Genomic DNA, 19344 nt, shown 5'->3' with positions numbered 1-19344 from the left:
CATCGGAATAAAATCACATGAATGACCAGAACATTAGAGTGAAAATATATATAATAGAACTGAAAGAGACAATGGACACTAAACGACGAGCTGTAATTGGCTATCAAGGTAAACAAATTAGGCGATTATGGTAACAGCCGTAAATTGAAGCAAAGCGAACTGGTGCGCTAAACTTACCTCTTTAACTCATTTTATCAATGACTTTCTGTTGTAGTTTTGTTTGCCCCCCCCCCCCTTCACTTGTAAGACTTGAGCATTTCTAATATAAGATGGATTTTATGGAGCCTAACAAATTGCATATTATTATCTATTATTAACAAAAATAACGCAAGGGTTCTTTATACAGCACAGTAGCTGAATACGGTATGCTGTGCAGGTATATGAAAGTCCTTGCTTGGCTGAGTACCTTTATTTTTAAACCAAGATGATTTGAACAGTATTGTTCCATGCATGCTTGGTTCCTCAGCAAGTGGTTACACGTAGCAAAGGCCGGAATACCACTATCCATCGCAGTAAACTAACATTACGTTTTCTGCACGCGCAGGGAGATTGTGAACATGCGATAGTTTGAAGATTTTGGCAAATGCGATCTGCCGAACGTTGGGTTGTACGCCCTACGTAGGTACCCTGCTCCACAACGGCACTTGAACTGTAAATAACATTACTGCAGTGTGAGATAGGGAGCACATCCTTTTGAACAGCCAAGATCATTTTGAGCTTGACAAATACCATGCACCCTTCAACACTAGATATTGCTTTCTTGATTTGTGTCTCAAACTTTTGGGAAGCTTTCCCTCGCCACGGCACTTTGAGATACATGTACATGTAGATTGGGTATTTCTTGGGTCCAAATACCAGTGTCTTTGTAGGCATTGTGCATGTATGAGTGAGCATGAGTAAATTGATCATGGGGCAGGATAACCGTTGTTTAATAGCGTCCATTTTCTTTTTTCGTTCTATTTTTTCGCTCTAGTGTTCTGGTCATTCATTGCAATTTTACTCCTATGTAAGCATGTTGAAAATCTTCAGTATTAAGTCCATTTTAAAGGCTATTTTACGATATAAAAAATGGTAAAATTATTAATGTATCATCTAAAGGTAATACAATTAGTACTAGGAAGTACTTGGTATATGTTGAAATATATGAAATCAATTATATCAACAGATGTCAGACTATCATTGTTTCAACTACATAAACATACATGTACATGTATTATATACACTAAACAAATTCACCACTTAAAAAAAATAAAAGTAAAAAGGAAATGATGAAAGCCATGCTTGTAAAACTACACACGGAAGATAACAAAATGAGTGAAACTCAAAGCTTGCATGCAAGAAATAAACACCAAAAGCAAAAATACCACAAAAACAGAATTTCAGTTATAAAGGCCAAGTCCACAACCACAAGAAACAGAATTTCAGTTATAAAGGCCGAGTTCACCACAAGATAGAAAATAAGCATAACATTGGAATTTAATCGAAATTGGAATTAAAATAGAAAGACTTAGGAAAGTTTTGCTCATTTTCACAAATCAGTGTATGCATATATCCTGAGGAGTATGCATAGTCACCAGCTGATGTCAATAGGCATTCATCTATTTTGTATTTCAATAAATGAATTTTAATCTTGATTTGATAAGTTTTAAATCATGGATGAAAGAATTGAATGTATGATATTTCTAATAATAAAATGAAAAAGATGTATTTACTCAAAGTGATAACAGACCCCATCAGCTGCTTCACTATACAGTCCTGCCCTTGATGTGTTTTGTGAAAATTAACATTTTTTTAATTTTCTTTCTTTTTTTATTTAACTTTCTAAAAATTCAACATCTGATTTCTATGAAATTTCAGTATTTGACATTGTCAATTTGTATTATGTAATTCCCCTTCTTTTTTATATTGAACTCAACTTTTGATGTGGACTTGACCTTTATAAACACATGTAGCACACAGTACATTTCTTGTGAACTGCATTATTCTAATTACCAGAAATTAATACTGTTAACAATAACATTAATTGATCAAACCAATTTCAAGTCTATATTAGTTTCTTGATAAACCTAAGTACATGTGCACATAACATTTAGCAAAAAAAATATGTATGAAATTTAGTAAAACCCTACCAATGATATAATGAAAGTAAAAATATGACAGACAGCAGAGATATATCGACAGTGTGTTCCTTTCTGTTGAGAACATACACATATATTGAAGTTGCCTCTTAATACTAGCAATTTAATTTCCTGAAAAATGTTTTTTTTCCAGTATTTATCAAATCACATTGTGGTTTTCTTTTTTTAAGAAATTATCATTACATTCCGTGCAACAAGGTTTTTTTATTGGATTACAAAATAAGAATATGTCAATGGGTTTAAAATGTTTCCTAAAAAACCTAGGTCTGACCTGTGAGTTATATTGTTTCCATGCTTCATTGTAGTTAAATTTTTCATTCTTAATGAACTTCAAGTTTGGTGCAGTCTACAAAAGGAACACAGTGCCTATAATTGTATTTGAACCATCCACCACAGTAAATACATGGTCTATGACTGATAAATAATTGCTTTTCCACTAAAGTCTATGTACTAAGAATAAGAAATGTTTGCAACCTGATACTATTAAAGAAAATAAGTAAAGTAACATGACAACCGTGAGAAAAAGTATTAAGGCCTGGTTAACTTTTCTCACACTCTTTGAATCTTTGAACAATAATTTGATACAGGAAATTCAAATATTGAGTACAAGTAATAGAGTAGTGTTTAATACTTTTTGGCACTAGGTAATACTTGAAAGTTTAGGAAAACATAAATATTTACTACACTACAGATAGTAAAACTGATTATTCCCGCTGGTATATATTAGAATACAACACTTAAGGACAACCACCACCACTAGATAAAAGATTCCAGAAGACAAGAATGGGTAGACAATCAGGATGATGATGATGTTGATGATGACGAGGAATGGTGGTGAGAGTGAGAGTGAGAAGAAGAGAGGGCCACGCCCGTTTTCATCGCCTACCTTTCAAGTGGAAGAGCTTGGTGAAGGGGGTATCAAGACGCTTGGAGGCCTGGTTTTGACTCCGGTTCCAGCTTGGGTGATGGAATGTCAAATTGTACATCTGGGACCAGCGAGCAAAGATGGCTTTCTCCGTCATGAAGCGGTGGCCACCTTTGGGCGTGGCTTCATGCACCTTGTAGTACGTGCACTCCGTGGGATTGGAGCCAGTTTGGTAATAGTGGTACTTAACTTGTTCATCCTCAAAATATCTGGGTGGTCAAGAGAGAAGATGGCCGTAATGTAAATTTTCACACTGTGGTCTGAAACCATGACTTGATTATGTTGTACATGTTGAAATAGCGCACTACAATAATTACATGTTGGCTCTATACATGTACATGCTGGGCAATTACATAGAATATGTGCATCTGACCCCATGAATAAGAGATCGTCGTGAAATTCTATGTCTCTGACTTCTGGTTCTTTTATAAAGTTCTCAAAGGATCATGACTGGTCACTTTATGAAGCGAAGTAAAACTTGAGAAAAATGGGAGGGGGTTGGACGTACAAAATGATTTAATATTTTATAGAATTTTCCTAATGTAAAGTTTGGAAAAATAGTAAATTATCATTACTGCACTAAAGAATTTGTCAAGGAAATTCATACTCTACTGCATACCAACTGCTTGATAAAACCATATATCTAAATGTATTTTGAAGAGAGTGTGAACACAAACTTACACACAGTGATCATCAGGTACCATGCCATAGATCTTGACTTCTCCACAGATGTCTAGAGCAGTCATGACAGTGAACCATCCTGTTGATAACCAGCTGTTGGTTTCCATCCTGTTCATACATGACAATCAGTGACAGGTTTAAAACAAATAAAACAGATTTAATATTGATTTTTTTTCTTCTTTTATGCGAACAAGCTTCTACAAGTAGCTGTCAAAATTCATTCTAACAGCATAATTATAATTAAAATGGTTTATTTTAAATTGGTCTCATTCCGATTCGTCCAGTTACCAACTCATCTACTATCATTTGGTCTACCATCAGTTTGTAAACCATCCACATGGTCTAATTGCCCTTTTGACCACTCACCATTTCGCCTAATAACCACTTGGTCCAATAGCCATTTTATATTCCATAAACCATTTGGTCTAATTGAACGACATGAGTTATTTGTGCAAAATAAATGAAAATAAAATGGGTATTAGACCAAATGGTTGTTTGATGGATGCAATGGTATTTAAGACTAAATTAAGGTAGACCATGTGATGAGTGGACAAATTGGCAACAGACGAATGGGCACTTTACCATTATAAACAGTGAGCAGTAACAAATAATACATGTATACTGCTTTGCTACAGATTCATGTACATCCTGTGAACAATGTGAACAAGCACAATTAGAAGATATATCACTTAAAACCAGCTGTTTAACATCTATTGTTTTCACAAATTTTAGACCACAAATTGTTACAGTTGCCATACAATACATCAACCCAGATCAGATTTTATTGTAGTGTATGGAAAAACCTGTCACTTTTAAGCTCTTAATGTCTGATGTCTTTTCTTGCCATAAAGATCAATCGATCAATAAGCAAGATCAAATAGAATCACTGACGTTTATTGTGGTGTGATCAACTTTGTCAGGGATACAATATGTATGATTATCATTTGGTCTGAAAGTAGCACTTCGAAATAGAGTGTAGTAAATTTTATATTTCTGAAGAAGATGGAAGCCAGCCTAAGAGTTGGACTTGGTATATTTGGCTCTACATCATCAAGACTTTTCAATCTGATCAATCAGACCAATAGATAATTTCATGATAGTCAAACTCATGAATTTCACAGATCTGGTTACAAGCCTGCCTACCTGCTAGCTCCGGTTTCCCTCTCAAAAAGTCTGTTCGCTGCCAACTCTCCCTCGTTGCGTTGGGAATAGAAGCGTATGTTCATAAACTTTCTCTGCAAGCTTGTAACTTTAGGCACTGATTGAGCTTTCCTTTTACTCCTGGGCGCCTCGAGACCCCAGAACAAAACAACCTCTGGCGCCCCCACCCCTCTGAAGATGGTCTCCGCCTGCGAAGTCAGGTGGTTGGATGAAATGAAGCATGCCACACGGATTGTCGTCCGTGTCCCGACGTCGTTCTCGAATCCCTTCACAGGCGCAGCATTCATCCTAATTACAGCATCGGCACTGTCGATTTCAGGCCCAGAATTTTTGCCCAGGAGCTGACCAGAACTAGAAACTATTGCACATGTATTATATCTATTTGTAAAAGGCTGGATGGAGAGAAAGAGAAAAGAAAAAAAAGTTGCTTGTTACGTTTATTCTATATAAATTACAAACTTCAAAAATTTGCAGTATATAAAAATAAATAATGAGTAAAACTACTTGTGTAGCTAACAAATAGCTACAATTTAGTTCTCATCAATGATTTCTTTCCTATGAATTGAAACAAGTTTTCATACAAAATATAAAAAGCACAGCGCAGATAAAATAAAAAGTAAACTGATAAAAAAATGAAAGAAAACGACCAACACTACCTGCCTCTTATAATGCATTTTTGTTGTTTTCAACATTCAATAAAATAATAAAAGGGAGGAGCTGAAAGGTGAAAAAAATAATCAATTTGTCTTTTAATATACATGTATCTTTCCTTCTATGATACTGAAATATTTTATATTAAAAATTGCAAAAGCACAATATACATGTATACTGTACAATACTTTTGGATATTCATTTTCCTCTATTTCAAATATTTCTCATTTGTCTGCAAAATACAGTGAGTATATAATTTATTCATGATTGACTTCAAATCTCTAAAAGAAGTTTAATCTCAACAGAGATTATCTTGTCAGAATTTGCTTCAGTCCAATCCATCATAAAAGCAGAACTTCTTATATTCAGTTCTTTTCCATTTTATTTAAATTACAGTCATCCTTCATCCTCTCAATCAGATTCTTCATCAAAATAAACTTGGTAAATGGGGGCAAATAAGAATGTATAATTTTTCTTCAAATCAGACTGTATGAATTATTAATGGCACAAAATATACAGAACTTACTTACAGAAGTGGTCAGTAAAATTCAGAGATGAAATTTGATCATCACACTTTTTATGAGATGAAAATATTTTCAGAAAACATACATGTATTAGAAATCAATGAATTCAATCTTCACATGTAATTTAATTTAATTCCTAGTTTTACATTGAATTTTGAATATAATCTAAAAGAAAATTAAAACATAACCTCTATAAACCCCTAAATGATGAGGGAATGAATACAAAAATTTGTAAAAAAAATTCAAAGAACAATGAAATTAATTTGTTTACATTTATAAAAGATTAATTTATACTCACATCCTTATTTGTATTTATTATGTAATATGACCACATTGTTTATATTGTGAATTATTTTGTATATTGTAATTATAAATAATTTTGTATTGCGTTTTTGAACGCAGAAATAAATGCAAACAAACAAACAAACAAATTTGGGTGGAAATCACAGCGTAAATGAAAAGATTTACATTAAGTGTAATATTGCAAACATTAAAAAAATAAAGAGAGACAGAGAGAGTATTAAAGAGAGAGAGGCTGAGAAAGGAAGCACGACATTCAAACTAGTCAGACTTACCTCATTATCTATAACGCTATGGTAGTACTGCACAGTAAATGGTTTGGGTCTAAAAATAAATCTCTCTCTTTCATTTGCATCAGTTTGTTTGAGGGCAGCATTTTCTGCCGCTACACTTTCTCCTGTCCTTTCATTAGGTTCTCCCTTTTTAAATTCAAATTGTGTTCTCTTGTTTTGTATCCCATTTTTTCCTTTCTCGATGGCAGCCAGTTCCTTCCCTCTCTTCTGGGCATCCTCATTGAAACCACTGTCCGCAAGAGGCACTTTGAATTGTGGGATGTCATCTGTAAGAGTTCTTTGGCTGGAAGCATTCTGTCCCTTGTATATAAAGTCATTTGTACCACGGAGAAGTTGGTCTGGTGGCTCTTTTTCATTGTCGCGTCGCAGGATAAGCTGAGTACTGTCCTTTGGCACATCCCTGACCTTGTGGCCCCCGAACAAGCTGGAGAATTTGTTGTTCAATATGGACACGCAAATGAGGCAGAAGATTGCGGAGTAAAGCACCAACCACTTCAGCTGCTGTCGACCATTCTGTTACAAATGACAAAGATTAACAGTTGATTTGAGGTGGTTTAGTTCAACACTATAAACAGTAACATCATCATCCCCCCCATCACTGTAACCATTCATCATCATCATCATCATCATTGTCATCATCGTCATCCTCATTTTTCATCCTCACTATCATCATCAGTGTCATACAAATAACAAGCAAGAGTTGTTTTATTTTTCAACCATGCATGTAATCTAACAATTCAACATTTCATACATGTACATGTAGCAGCCATACAACAACAAAGAAATACATGTAATGTCCATCAACCTTAATGCTAGGGGTTTAGAAATCAACAAAATTAGCAAACATTATAAAAGTAGGAAATCAAATAAATATATAGGTTTGGTGTCAGTCAGCATGAGGTCTGTTCAGTCAACCCACCAGCTCCTGCCCATTTCCTTTGGAAATAGTTTTGACTTTTGATTTTATCATAATTGATGCACAGCAGAAAAAAAACTAATAAAAGTTAAGAATTTCTTCTATTTCTACTTCATGGGCCCCCAGTTTCCAAAGAGACATTGGATGACCCACTTTATATGAAAAGAAGTAAATGCAATGTCAGTATTACATGCATAATATTTCACTCAGATGTAAATAAAACCTTATTTATACTGCATTACAGTACAGAGCAGAATATCATTCAACCATGAGATATCTCTTTGGGGAAGGCATACAGTTACTGAAGCTGGGCATAATCTTCCTTGGATTGACTCTGGATAAAGAAAGAGCTACACTGTAAAGTGTAGAATGATTATTATACTTTATAGAACAGATTTTGCAGTATACTAGCAATCTTCTAGCAGTGTGCTCACAGCAATAGGGGTAATGCCTTTCGTCAGTAATTGGATGTTGTTACCATGACAATGAAGGCTAAAGAAAGACATCTAGATGAAATAAAACTCATTACATGTAGGTGTGCATGGCAACTCCATACTGCATACCTGGATTCGTATGATTATGAACAAGCAAATAAAGCATTTTGTGTGTTAGGGCCAATCTTAAAAAGAGAAGCAACATATTCTAAATCAAACTCAAAATGAAACTGATGACAATTCCTACATGTATCTCTTATCAATTTTAGATCAATAAAAAAAGTTTAAATTTGACTTCAATCTATTCCGACACTTTATAAAACTGCCACCTGGATAACTTGGCCTCACATTTATAATGGCCAGTGATGAATTTTGAGATTTGTTTTTTTCACTATTCCTGAGGAATTAATTGTCATTCTATTCAGTGTCGCAGTAATCTTTCTAATAGATTTCATTAAACACTACAATGTAAGAAACTGAAAGCATTTTTTTATATATCAAAAGCATGCACTTTGAAATTCTATCAAATATTCTTCTACATGTAAAAAGAAAGAAAAGAATTCTTCCCTTTTCTTATTCAGCCATAAAAGCACTTTAACCCCCCCCCAAAAAAAAAAAAGTCATTTTTTATTGTTCATAAATAAAAATGAATAAATGTAACTCAAATTGTCAAACAAACATATGATTTTCCAGTTGTAAATCCGATATATGATCAACCAGCAGTTGTAAGATGTGGGAAAAAGATGAAAGGCCAATGTCACGTAACTGGTTACCATGGACAACAGACAGGGAAAATCATCAGACAATGACCTCTCATTTGACCTCTGTCCTTAACTGAGTTGTTTTCCACCATCTGCATTCTGTTTGATTGCTACAAGATTTTGTTTCCTTTTCCTTTTATTTTCTTTCCTTTTTTTTGAGGGGAGCGGGGCGCATTATTAAAGTCTAGTTGGTGTAACTAGGCAGGCCTACATACATGTACATTTTGTTTTTAATCACAGACACTGCAATGTCAAAAAAGGTGTATTGATACAAAAGCAAGTAGACTCTTATTTTAATTGTGTAAATCGATGTTCCTTTTGGTACATTGATTTTCTTATTGTTTACATAAAAGGAAATCCAGATTTTATTAATAGAAATCTGAGAATAGAAATAATTTCAAAATATTTTTGCCCAACTGATCGTGAGCTCAGCTGTGCAGTGCCAGATTTTACATGTACATGTATATATTATTTGAAGTCTGAAAGGATGAGAAGATTGGTAGCACTATTGCATAATTTACTAGACTTACAAGAAAAAAAATCACATTTTTTTCTCAGGAGGTCTACATGTACTTTCATCTAAACTGGTGAGTTTGTGGGCCTACTAGTAAAACAGTGAAATTATTTTACTGAAAGCATATGCCTACATGTACACATAGACCCTCTACAAACATACACAATAGATGTATGACCCCAACTGTGCCAAAATCTCCAAGGAATCACCATGTATTTTCATGACATCAGCAGAGTTCTAGTCTGTCAGGAGTTTATCCCCCCCCCCCCCCCCGCATGGCCCCCATATTACTTTTAAAGTTTGCTAGAAGAAAAGGGGTTATTGGAATAGGGATAGGCCAATATGAAGTAGGGGAAATGAGTCTTTCTTCCCGGTAATGAATTATGTGTGTTTACTGCAATGAGTTGTAACAACTGTTTTATTTTACATATTCTATATCTGTATCTGTTTCATACATGTACAATCTTGTGATTAAAAACTTGACGCATGCAATTTTATAGGCTGAATACAGGCTCTAGTCTATACATAATGACCAGGGTGGGGCACATGAAAATATAGTATACCTACCAAGAGTCTGGTGCAGCGTGTTGGTAGAAGGTCTATGATGGACCATGCCATCATTCTACATGTTTCATCTCATCAATTCAAACTGGTAACGGTAGATAACCTCCATTTTATATATAAACTTGTTTCGTCTCAAGGTTATATTTACAGTGATCTGGAATGATATAAAATGCAAATTATAGAATCATGAAATTATTTAATACATGTACTTGAATGTTAACAGCAATTATATTAGTCACTAAAACTAAAAACACATGCACAGCCACAAAACTTGTTTTTTTCAATGAGAATATGGATAAGAAAAATACAACGGACCCCTCCCCTACCACCACTAAGGAGAGTATCTGAAAAAAAAAGTATTTCTGAAATATTGGAAGAATGTTATGATACATGTACGTCAGATCATCTCCAGCGGGCACCTGAAGTTTAAGGATCATGTCCATTTCTTGGGTACCTCACATAAAGACAAATCAATCAAGACATGTATCAATGGATGAAAGTCTAGAACTCACGTATACTGTCATTTGGAAAGTACCTGTTCACCAAGCTACATGTATGTACATAGGTTCATAAGGTACATGTAGTATTTATTGTCCAAATACATAGATGGAAACGCGCATTTTTATAAATGTACAGATGATTACATAGTTTCTTTAGATCTTATGACGTTGTATGGTATCCCATTCAAACCATAGAGGTAGAAAAGAAAACCTACTCTACCATTAATTGCCTTAATACTAATGAATAACTGCAGGCACAATTCCCCTATGGCGGCTGTATGGCGAGTCCAAAAACAGCGGTTTATTCATATTTATGTAAACCACCTATGATATGTAGCTGATAAAAAATGTTTAAACTGCTGTTTTTGACTGGCCATATTGCCACTGAAGTGTGACTGCACCATTAATGTCACATCTCAAATAAATATCTGGCATACACGATATGTCCATAAAGCTGAAATTTGATCTTCTCTAGGATGTACCTGACAGGATACCAACACTTGTTTTGTTTATCAAATGGTCTGTACTGGCGGAAATACATTTTGGCGATAAAGTTTCAATCAAGGAAAGTTATTTCTCTCTTCAACAATGAATATTTTCTGAAAGAGAAATTTACCCCGATCAGAAAATACCAGGTATTGGCAGTGCACAAGCAAATCAAGCGTAATCTCCCCGAAAGGAAATACCCACTAAATATATAGTGGGTACTTGTCAAACTTATGAGAACTTTCACAGGAGTTTTTCCAAGGTCGTAGGCATTTTGGCAGTGTAAAAGCATGGTAAAAGCAATGTACAGGAACTTTTAGCCCAGCTATAGTTGGGTGCGGGTGCCGTGGGTGGCTACTGAGCTAGCGATTTTGAATCTCATGCCTTTCGTTTATCAGACCCATACTGCGCATGCTCGTACATGTTTCAGGAACTTATCCCGAAGGGTACGTTTCAGGAACTTATCCCGAAGGGTATGTTTCAGGGCGGTGTGATACCGAAATAATTAAAGGGTATTTTTTAGCCTGAAAAAGTTCTCATAATTTTAACAGGGATTCTTGTGATCAAGGCAATTTGAAACCACCTAATATGAAGTTTGAATATAGGCCTACATGTACATGTATGTTTTGCTGACCATGCAGACTTGCTGGTCGGCATCTTAGTCCCCACTACATGTACAGAGTACATGTACATGTAAGTCATAATACCGGTATTTCAAATTACTGAAAGTGGAAGTTCAAAATGGTGCACATTATTTCAGCACTACTTGATAGAAGCACAAAAAGGCATGGAACAGTTGATAAATGAAAGGATGCAAAGCTTAATTTGGGCCAACATTTCTTGCATGGTCATGCATATGTAGGTCACTGGATCTGCAAAAACACTTTGCACAGAATACACATGTGTGTATGCTTCCTTTTGCCAGTTGGTTCCATTTGTGACTAATTACTTGAAAAGGTCAGTGGTGTACTGGTAATGATCCAAAAACTTTGAGGGGGCCAGATATACAAGAAGCGAATCAGGCAAAATTTACTATAAGTTGTGAGCGAGCACAAATTTTGACATTTTTTATTACAAAATCCAATTTTATGATAGATTTTGACATAATATTCAGAAAAAAATATATTTCACCCTTCTCTCTTTCATTTTCTATCCTTGTCTTTTTTTTCTAGGTCATGAAAAAATAAAGGGGGGAGTGTAAGCATCCTCAAAGCCCACCCCCCCCCCCCATCTGTACACTACTGAGAAGGGTCCTGGTATTAAAGAAGTACAGTTGTACAGTCTGCTGTGAATATTTGAAAGCAACTTGTAACTGTTTGGTGCAGACTATTTCAGTGTGGATAAGAAGGTGAAGATATGGACAAATAGTGGATACACCCAAAACAAACCAAGACAGAAAAGCCAGTATATCCTTGTTTGCTCAATTGTTTGTAAAGTGAAAGGAAATTGCCGAGCTTTATTATGCCGTACATGTATCTGAATGCCAACTTCTTTGTTCAAGTAGGAGAGTAGTACATGTACATGTATATTTCCAATTACTTTAATAATAATAATAATAATAATAATGAAACGTTTTTGTATAACGCAAAACACATAAAGCAAAGTTGCATTCTCTATTAGCGCTTTTTAAAGAGTGGAGATGGAGGGGAGAGCACTGGGTTCTTACATTAATTGTTTACAAAATGGTGAATAAATGTGTGTTCAAGCTATTTCTAAACTTTTCGTATGGTTGTATATTTCTAAGATATTCTGGCAGCTTATTCCATTAAATAGCAGTTGTATGTGAAAATGATCTTTCCCCATATCACTTTGTCACAGTATGTGGGACTTGTACTAATGACTTTTTACTTGAACATCGCATTCAGTCAGGTTTATATGGTGTTTATTCAATGAGATACAATGGAGCAAACTGATGGAAACATTGGTAGGCGAATAGACGTACTTTGTAGTGTATGCGGGATTGGATACATGTAGGTAGTCAAAAGTTTTTTAAGACTAGGGAAATTGGTTCATATGTTTCTTTGTTTGTGTTACGAGTCGCACTGCTGAATTTTGAACGAGCTGTAATCTTTGAATTTGATGAGACGGAAGAACAAAATGCAAGCTACATGTATTAGTCAAAATAGGAATTTGAAGGTTAATAAACTGATGGCTACATCTAATACATCATGGTTCTAACATCATGCATCACCAAAACCATTTTTAGTCTTTACATGCTGAAAACCGAAATTTTCGGCATCATAGCACCAAATATTTGTGTCTATCTAAATCTAATGGGTAATTAGGGCAAGTTTCATAGACAAGCAAATGTGAGAAAGTACCAATTTTCCATTTTTTTTAGCATACATGTACACGTAAATGTACAGTATGTCCATTGCATGATATGATCAAATCTATGGATAGCCTTAGAATATAAAACTATCTTGCATGATACAAGTACAATTTTGTTCTCTATTCTTAGCCAATTGCGCAATATATTGCATGGTGTACATAAAATTATTTCAATTACATTGTAGGCATTATTTTTTTGACACATTATTGCTCAGAAAATTTTGAGGAAACATGATTATAGAATTAGCAAAAAAGCAGCAACAGAAATATACTGAACTTCAAATTTTCAAGTTTGCAGCATCACAAGTGAACAGCTACATGTATCTCTAGAGATAAAGGCATACATATGTACTGCATGTTTTATAGTGCTTGTTTCACAAACAGGCAGAAACAGGACAAAATCATACTATTTTTCAATTTGGAGGTTTTCCCATTTTTTTACATCTTTGATTGTACTAATGTACATGTACATGTATTTTGATTCGTGAAAATATGACAATGTACATGTATCTCTTTTCATTCTTTCAGTGCGAGGGAATATAGCTTCAATCTTTGACAGAGCACACATGTGCACGAATTCAACAGAGCAAATGGTTAAAAATAGAAATGCCATGATGATCTTAATTCAACTAAATGGCAACAGCCCTTGGCTATTTAATGTATATCTGTTCTAATGAATTACACATCTGTCAGAGTCTGACAGATGTCAGAGTACATGAATGTGCTGCTTTTATATTAAAAAACAAATGCTTTAAAGTTTGCATCCGAATATGGGGACAAAAAATCCAGGCCTACATGACCTACGCACCTAAAAAGTATTTTAATTGTACCCCCAACTCAATGTTTTCATATGAGTATTACATCACAATACTGTATAAAATTTGAACTTCTCAGAAATGTAGGGAGAAACAAGAAATGAGAACTTCAACACACACACTGTAGTATCTATTATGTAATCACCTTTTAAAATGTATGGCTCACAACTTTTCCCCATATGTGTAAAAATGTATAAAAAAATTGTAATAAATTAGCATCTGATTGTATGTTCAGCTCCCCCCCCCCCCCACACACACACTTTCAAAACATGGCCCAATAATGTTCATTATCAAACGAAAAAAAAACACTTGACAGAGCTACCAAGTCTCACGCATTATGCATGAGACTCAAGCATTTTGGACTCTTGTTCATCCCCTCAAATCTCTGTCTCACGCAACTATCACAGCCTATCCCCATATACACTGTACACAATGTCTGTAATCTCACTCAGATTCACAGAAAATCTCACGCATAGCTGGGTTTTGAACTTGGCATCTCTGACTTGAATGTACATGTATACATTGATATACATGTACAGGTATTTGCAGGCCATTTATTCTACATGCACTGCACTTTTTCAATTTCTATACTGACGATAAAGAATCAATTTCTTTTTTTAAAGTTTTACATGCAGCTGGTCATTCACACTGTTTCTTTCAATTACATGTAGCTTGAAGGCAGTTCCTTTGGGCATACTGAAGCCTATATCTCTACCATTTAAATCGTAGCAAATGCAAACCTACCTGGACATGAATATGCAGGTCAATATACATGTATGTCTACGTGTGCTTGTACATGTAGATGTACACATCCTTTAGGCATGATCAATAAATTCAAGTAGTCTAGCATCTTGTAACAGGGCTGTCTTAAAGACAGTCAAACCTTCTATTCAGTGAATGTAGGTACTGTAGTTCATAATAAATAAGGGAGAGGCTCTTTCAATGATTTTATTGATTAATCCAAGCTTGACAAATAAAGACTAACATCTCTTTCAGAGACAGTACTGTACGTAAAAGGACAGTGCATGTACCACACATATGACACAGTACTGCCCCCCCCCCCACCCCTTCTTCTTAAAGGATAAGTCCACCCCAACATAAAGTTGATTTGAATAAAAAGAGAAAAATTCAACAAGCATTACACTGAAAATTTCATCAAAATCGGATGTAAAAATAAGAAAGTTATGGCATACATGTATATGCACATCTCGGTGGGTATGCAAATGAGGAACTGATGACATCACTCACTCGCTATTTCTTTTGTATTTTATTATATGAAATATGAAATATTTTTATTTATATGCTTCAGGCAAGGAGGTCCTAATCATCAAATTCGTAAAAATTGAAATATTGTATAATTCAAACAATAAAAAACAAAAGAAATAGAGAGTGAGTGACATCTTTGACTCTCTCATTTGGATGTACATGTAACTGGCCCGTTCATAGAGCTATTTTATTAAAAATAAGTGAAACTTTGAAATATCATAACTTTCTTATTTTACACATCTGAATTTGATGAAATTTTCAGATTGTGCTTGTCTGATTTTTCTTTATTGATTCAAATCAACATTTTTCTGAGGCGGACTTCACCTTTAATGTGAGTACTCAGTACATGTACATGTAGGTGATCACTGTATTTTGAGATAAGCCTGGAAAGATTTTTAAAAAGACAAGGAATAAAAATGGTATTAAACCAGATCTTTCTCAGCTAACTCACCTCTATACTTGTACAGAAAATTTCCGAAATTATTAATTTCCCAGTTTACTTCATTCTATTTTCATTTAGATCCATATAAACAGAATCAAATGACATAATCAATGATCTATAAACATCCGCAACCCTAAATATAAATTTATATAAAATTTCTATCACAGTACTACACCTCTCAACCCTACATACATGTATAAAGGTCCATTTAAAGGGGAAGTTCACCCTGACAAAAAGTTTATTGTAAAAATATCAGAAAAAATACTAAAAAATATTGCAGGTTTGAGAAAAATTCATCAAATAATTAAAAAGTTATTAGAATGTCAATTATTTGATTTGTGACGTCATATGCAAGCAGCATTCCTACATACATGTACATAGCGAATGGTAAAACATCAATGAAATGTCATTTTCTCAGAAAATTGAAAATGGTTTTCAATGTGCCTTTTTTATATCAATAGACAAATCATTTCACACCCGATCATGAATGGAAAACAAAATTAAGTCATCAGGAACCATACAAAATTTGAAATTCTTGCATTTTTTATTACATCACACATGGAGCAGCTGCTCGCTTATGACGTCACCAATCCAAAACTTTGAACTCTAATAACTTTCTTACTCTTTTTAAAGGATTTTCCTCAAATCTTCACCAATATTTTTTACTATTTTTTCTGCTATTTTTACAACAAAGTTTTCTTCAGGATGAACTTCCCCTTTAATTGGTGTTCCCCAATATCAAAATCTTGCCATTTCACTTTTGAATGAATGGGTGCCAAGACTGGGGTAGCCAGCTAACAAAGTTAAACCTTTTTTTGGTCAAATTCAAAAGCACTTTGTACACTGTAGCTTAAAAAAAAATCAATCCCATAAATATCAATTTTCAACTCCTCAAAAAATATGTCCTTAGAAAGCATTTTTAAGACATTAGGCCAACACTGAATGCTCAAAAGAACTACATGTAAATATCCAAATTTTGAACATTTTAAGAGGTTTTCATTATCATCTTTCACTATACATAAATTACACCTTGTCAAATATTGAAGTAAAACACAAAAAAACTATTTTAGAGGCTGTTCTCATTATGCTTTCTAAAACTAGTTTACTGAAAACCGATTCAGGAAACCACTTTAGAAGATCGCTTTGCTAGCGTTCCCACTTGATCACACGAAAGTGGTTTTCAAAATCACTTCACATAAAGCGCTCTTGTTGCTATGGAAACGCTCTCAGTGGGGTGACACGTTTCGTGCGATATTCAAAACCGCAGCAATAGCCATTATACACCTGTCGTGTGGAGTAGCGCACTCAAAATGTGCGAAGATTGCTTCCCGAAGAACGGTTGTGTCCTCACTTACGCTAAAACCAGTTTAACAAGGCAAAGCGATCTTGAAAACTACATCGCAAGGTGGTTTTCCAAACTGGTTTGGAAGATCGCTTCCAAAACCGCTTTGACCGTTCTCACTACACGTTAAACTAGTTTTCAGTAAAATAGTTTTAGGAATGTAGCGAGAACAGCCTCTTAGACACCTTTTTGAAGACCTTTTGATCGTGGTCAATTCCATGTTAAAGGGAAATAAACCAGTTTCGGTCATAGTTGTAGCTGATAGATAATAAACACTGAAAACTTTTACACAGGCCTACAGGAAATTGGGATATTATGGAGAAGGCCAAAATAAACAATGATCCTTCAGGAAGAAATGGCTCAAAATGTTCAAGTCCTATTTGGTAATAGCGGCTTGCTTGAATTAATATATGTATCGTGGCTATCCTGAACAATAGCAGGCAAATTTTAATCAGGTTAAAAGTTCAAGTGCACTGGAATATTTGCTCCGTTGCTCCATTGTATCCTCAAGAATTGCCAGAATCTATTTATAGCATTTAAAGACGTTCTGCAATCATGCTTGTGCGCATCTTGATCTGCGCATATTTTACGCTATGCCCATTGACATCACAATTGATGAACAGGTGATTAACTGGATCTGCATTCTAACTGCAGATCCAATGTGCTATTTTATGAAGCCAAAAATAGTCCATGGACCACTGGACCAATGATTTTTAAATGCCACTTCAATCTCTGAATACTTTACTCTGAAGTGCTGCAAAGTATGACCTCAAGTTCGAATAAATGGTAGAATGGTATAGACTTTTTCCTCACAGAGATACAAAGACATTGGTGCGTTTTTGGTGTTTTCAATGGAACACTTGCTTCAACAATAGTGTTGCTACATGTAGTTTGAAAAGAAGCACAAAAGAACCTAGATCTTTTCAGTTTTATGAAGGTTTAAAGCGCTTTGCATGTACATGTATACCTTCCTATACATTCTTGCAAATTTTGTGAAAATGACATGGACTTTGAATAAAGTGCAGCATTTACACTTCTCAGATTTACAGGGTATAGAAATTTTGTCTTTAAATTATGTTTTTGTCAGCTTTCACATCATTTGAAAGAAAAGAAGGTGCTGCTAGTAATAGCCTTAAATGAGCAAATAAATAGCAATATGAATGATATCTCCATCTTCAGTATACAATTCTGAACTATACTGTGAAATTTTAAGAAATTTACATGGAATTTGACTCACTAATAGAGGTCTAACCTCAACGTAGTGTTCTCGTGGGGTCTAAAAATGCCAAATTCTTTTGAATGCACAATTCTCGAGAACTTCTAATTGGGTGAACTTGAAAGCTCAATTTAGCAAAAACTTGAGGATAGGAATCCAAATTATTTTTGCATACTTGAAATATTCAGGTGCTAAAGTACATGCACAGTAACTCCGTGCAAAAATATTTGGTGAAATTACATGGATTTCATTTTAACTGTGGAACGTCCTTAAAGAGAAGGAATACTGTAGACTCCAAACAGATGTAGATCATGGATTCTCTTCTATAAAGTGCCGCCAAAAGTTGTGCCTTCACCATTACCCAGTCAATATATCAAATGCTGGAAAATTTAAAAATGTCAAATGGTGACCCTTGAATTTACACCAAAATATACTTTTGTGACCCACTTACACCATCGTACCAAATGTATGAAAGAAAGTGCAACAATATTTAATTAAATGTTCAAACTAACAGCATTTTCAGATTCACTGGAGACCCATGGCAGACATAAGGTGGATTGGATGGACGACGTGATGGGATGAAGCTCAAAGAAAAGTCCTTTGGCATTTGAAGGTAGCATCATGGAGCTATATTGGTAGCATCATAGGACATACATACTTGTACAAGATATATTTCAGTTATGCAGAATACCTGTACTGAGAGTACATCTAGCTGTCCATCCCAGACAATGGGACCTTTTGATGACTGATATTGCTCATGACAGATAATCACATCTTTCCAGACAGTGGATTTAAAAGTTTAGATACAGCCTGTTCACATACAAGATGCAAATTGAATGAACTTGTAGACATGAACATGTATGTATTAGGGTCCGTTGCAGAAAGTGTTGCGCTTATTAAAACGCAAGTAAAAAAAATTAATCACAAATCCCTAATGAGTGCTGTTGATTGGTTGAAATCAAGTCGCACTTGATTTTAAGAGTTGCAATTGATTACAACTCTTTCTGCAATGGGCCCCACATCTCTTTCCTCTGAATGCTATCATGATCACTCAGTTACAACTAGACTGTGGCTAATGACCTGC

The 19344-nt window shown here is 34.8% G+C and overlaps 1 protein-coding gene across 3 annotated transcripts in view; it reads right to left on the bottom strand.

The window, feature by feature from the left end:
• Positions 1-19344, bottom strand: part of LOC121411889 (alpha-N-acetylgalactosaminide alpha-2,6-sialyltransferase 5-like) — a 38633-nt gene that overhangs the window by 14480 nt on the left and 4809 nt on the right. For 2 of the 3 annotated variants that reach the window (XM_041604780.1, XM_041604794.1), the window contains exons 2-6: positions 9866-10016; positions 6656-7186; positions 4888-5297; positions 3745-3852; positions 3025-3272 (exon numbers count right to left, since the gene is read on the bottom strand). In XM_041604780.1, coding sequence (XP_041460714.1) covers positions 3025-3272; positions 3745-3852; positions 4888-5297; positions 6656-7186; positions 9866-9919 — 1351 coding nt within the window. In that variant the 5' untranslated portion in view covers positions 9920-10016. Of the gene's footprint in view, positions 1-3024; positions 3273-3744; positions 3853-4887; positions 5298-6655; positions 7187-9865; positions 10017-14738; positions 14842-19344 lie in introns of those variants that run through there. The other variant, XM_041604787.1, reaches the window with a different exon arrangement.

Source organism: Lytechinus variegatus, chromosome 1 (genome assembly GCF_018143015.1).
Source record: "Lytechinus variegatus isolate NC3 chromosome 1, Lvar_3.0, whole genome shotgun sequence".
Lineage (NCBI taxonomy): Eukaryota > Metazoa > Echinodermata > Echinoidea > Temnopleuroida > Toxopneustidae > Lytechinus > Lytechinus variegatus.
The sequence above is the reverse complement of the archived record's forward strand: the minus strand, read 5'-3'. Positions and strand labels throughout refer to the sequence as shown.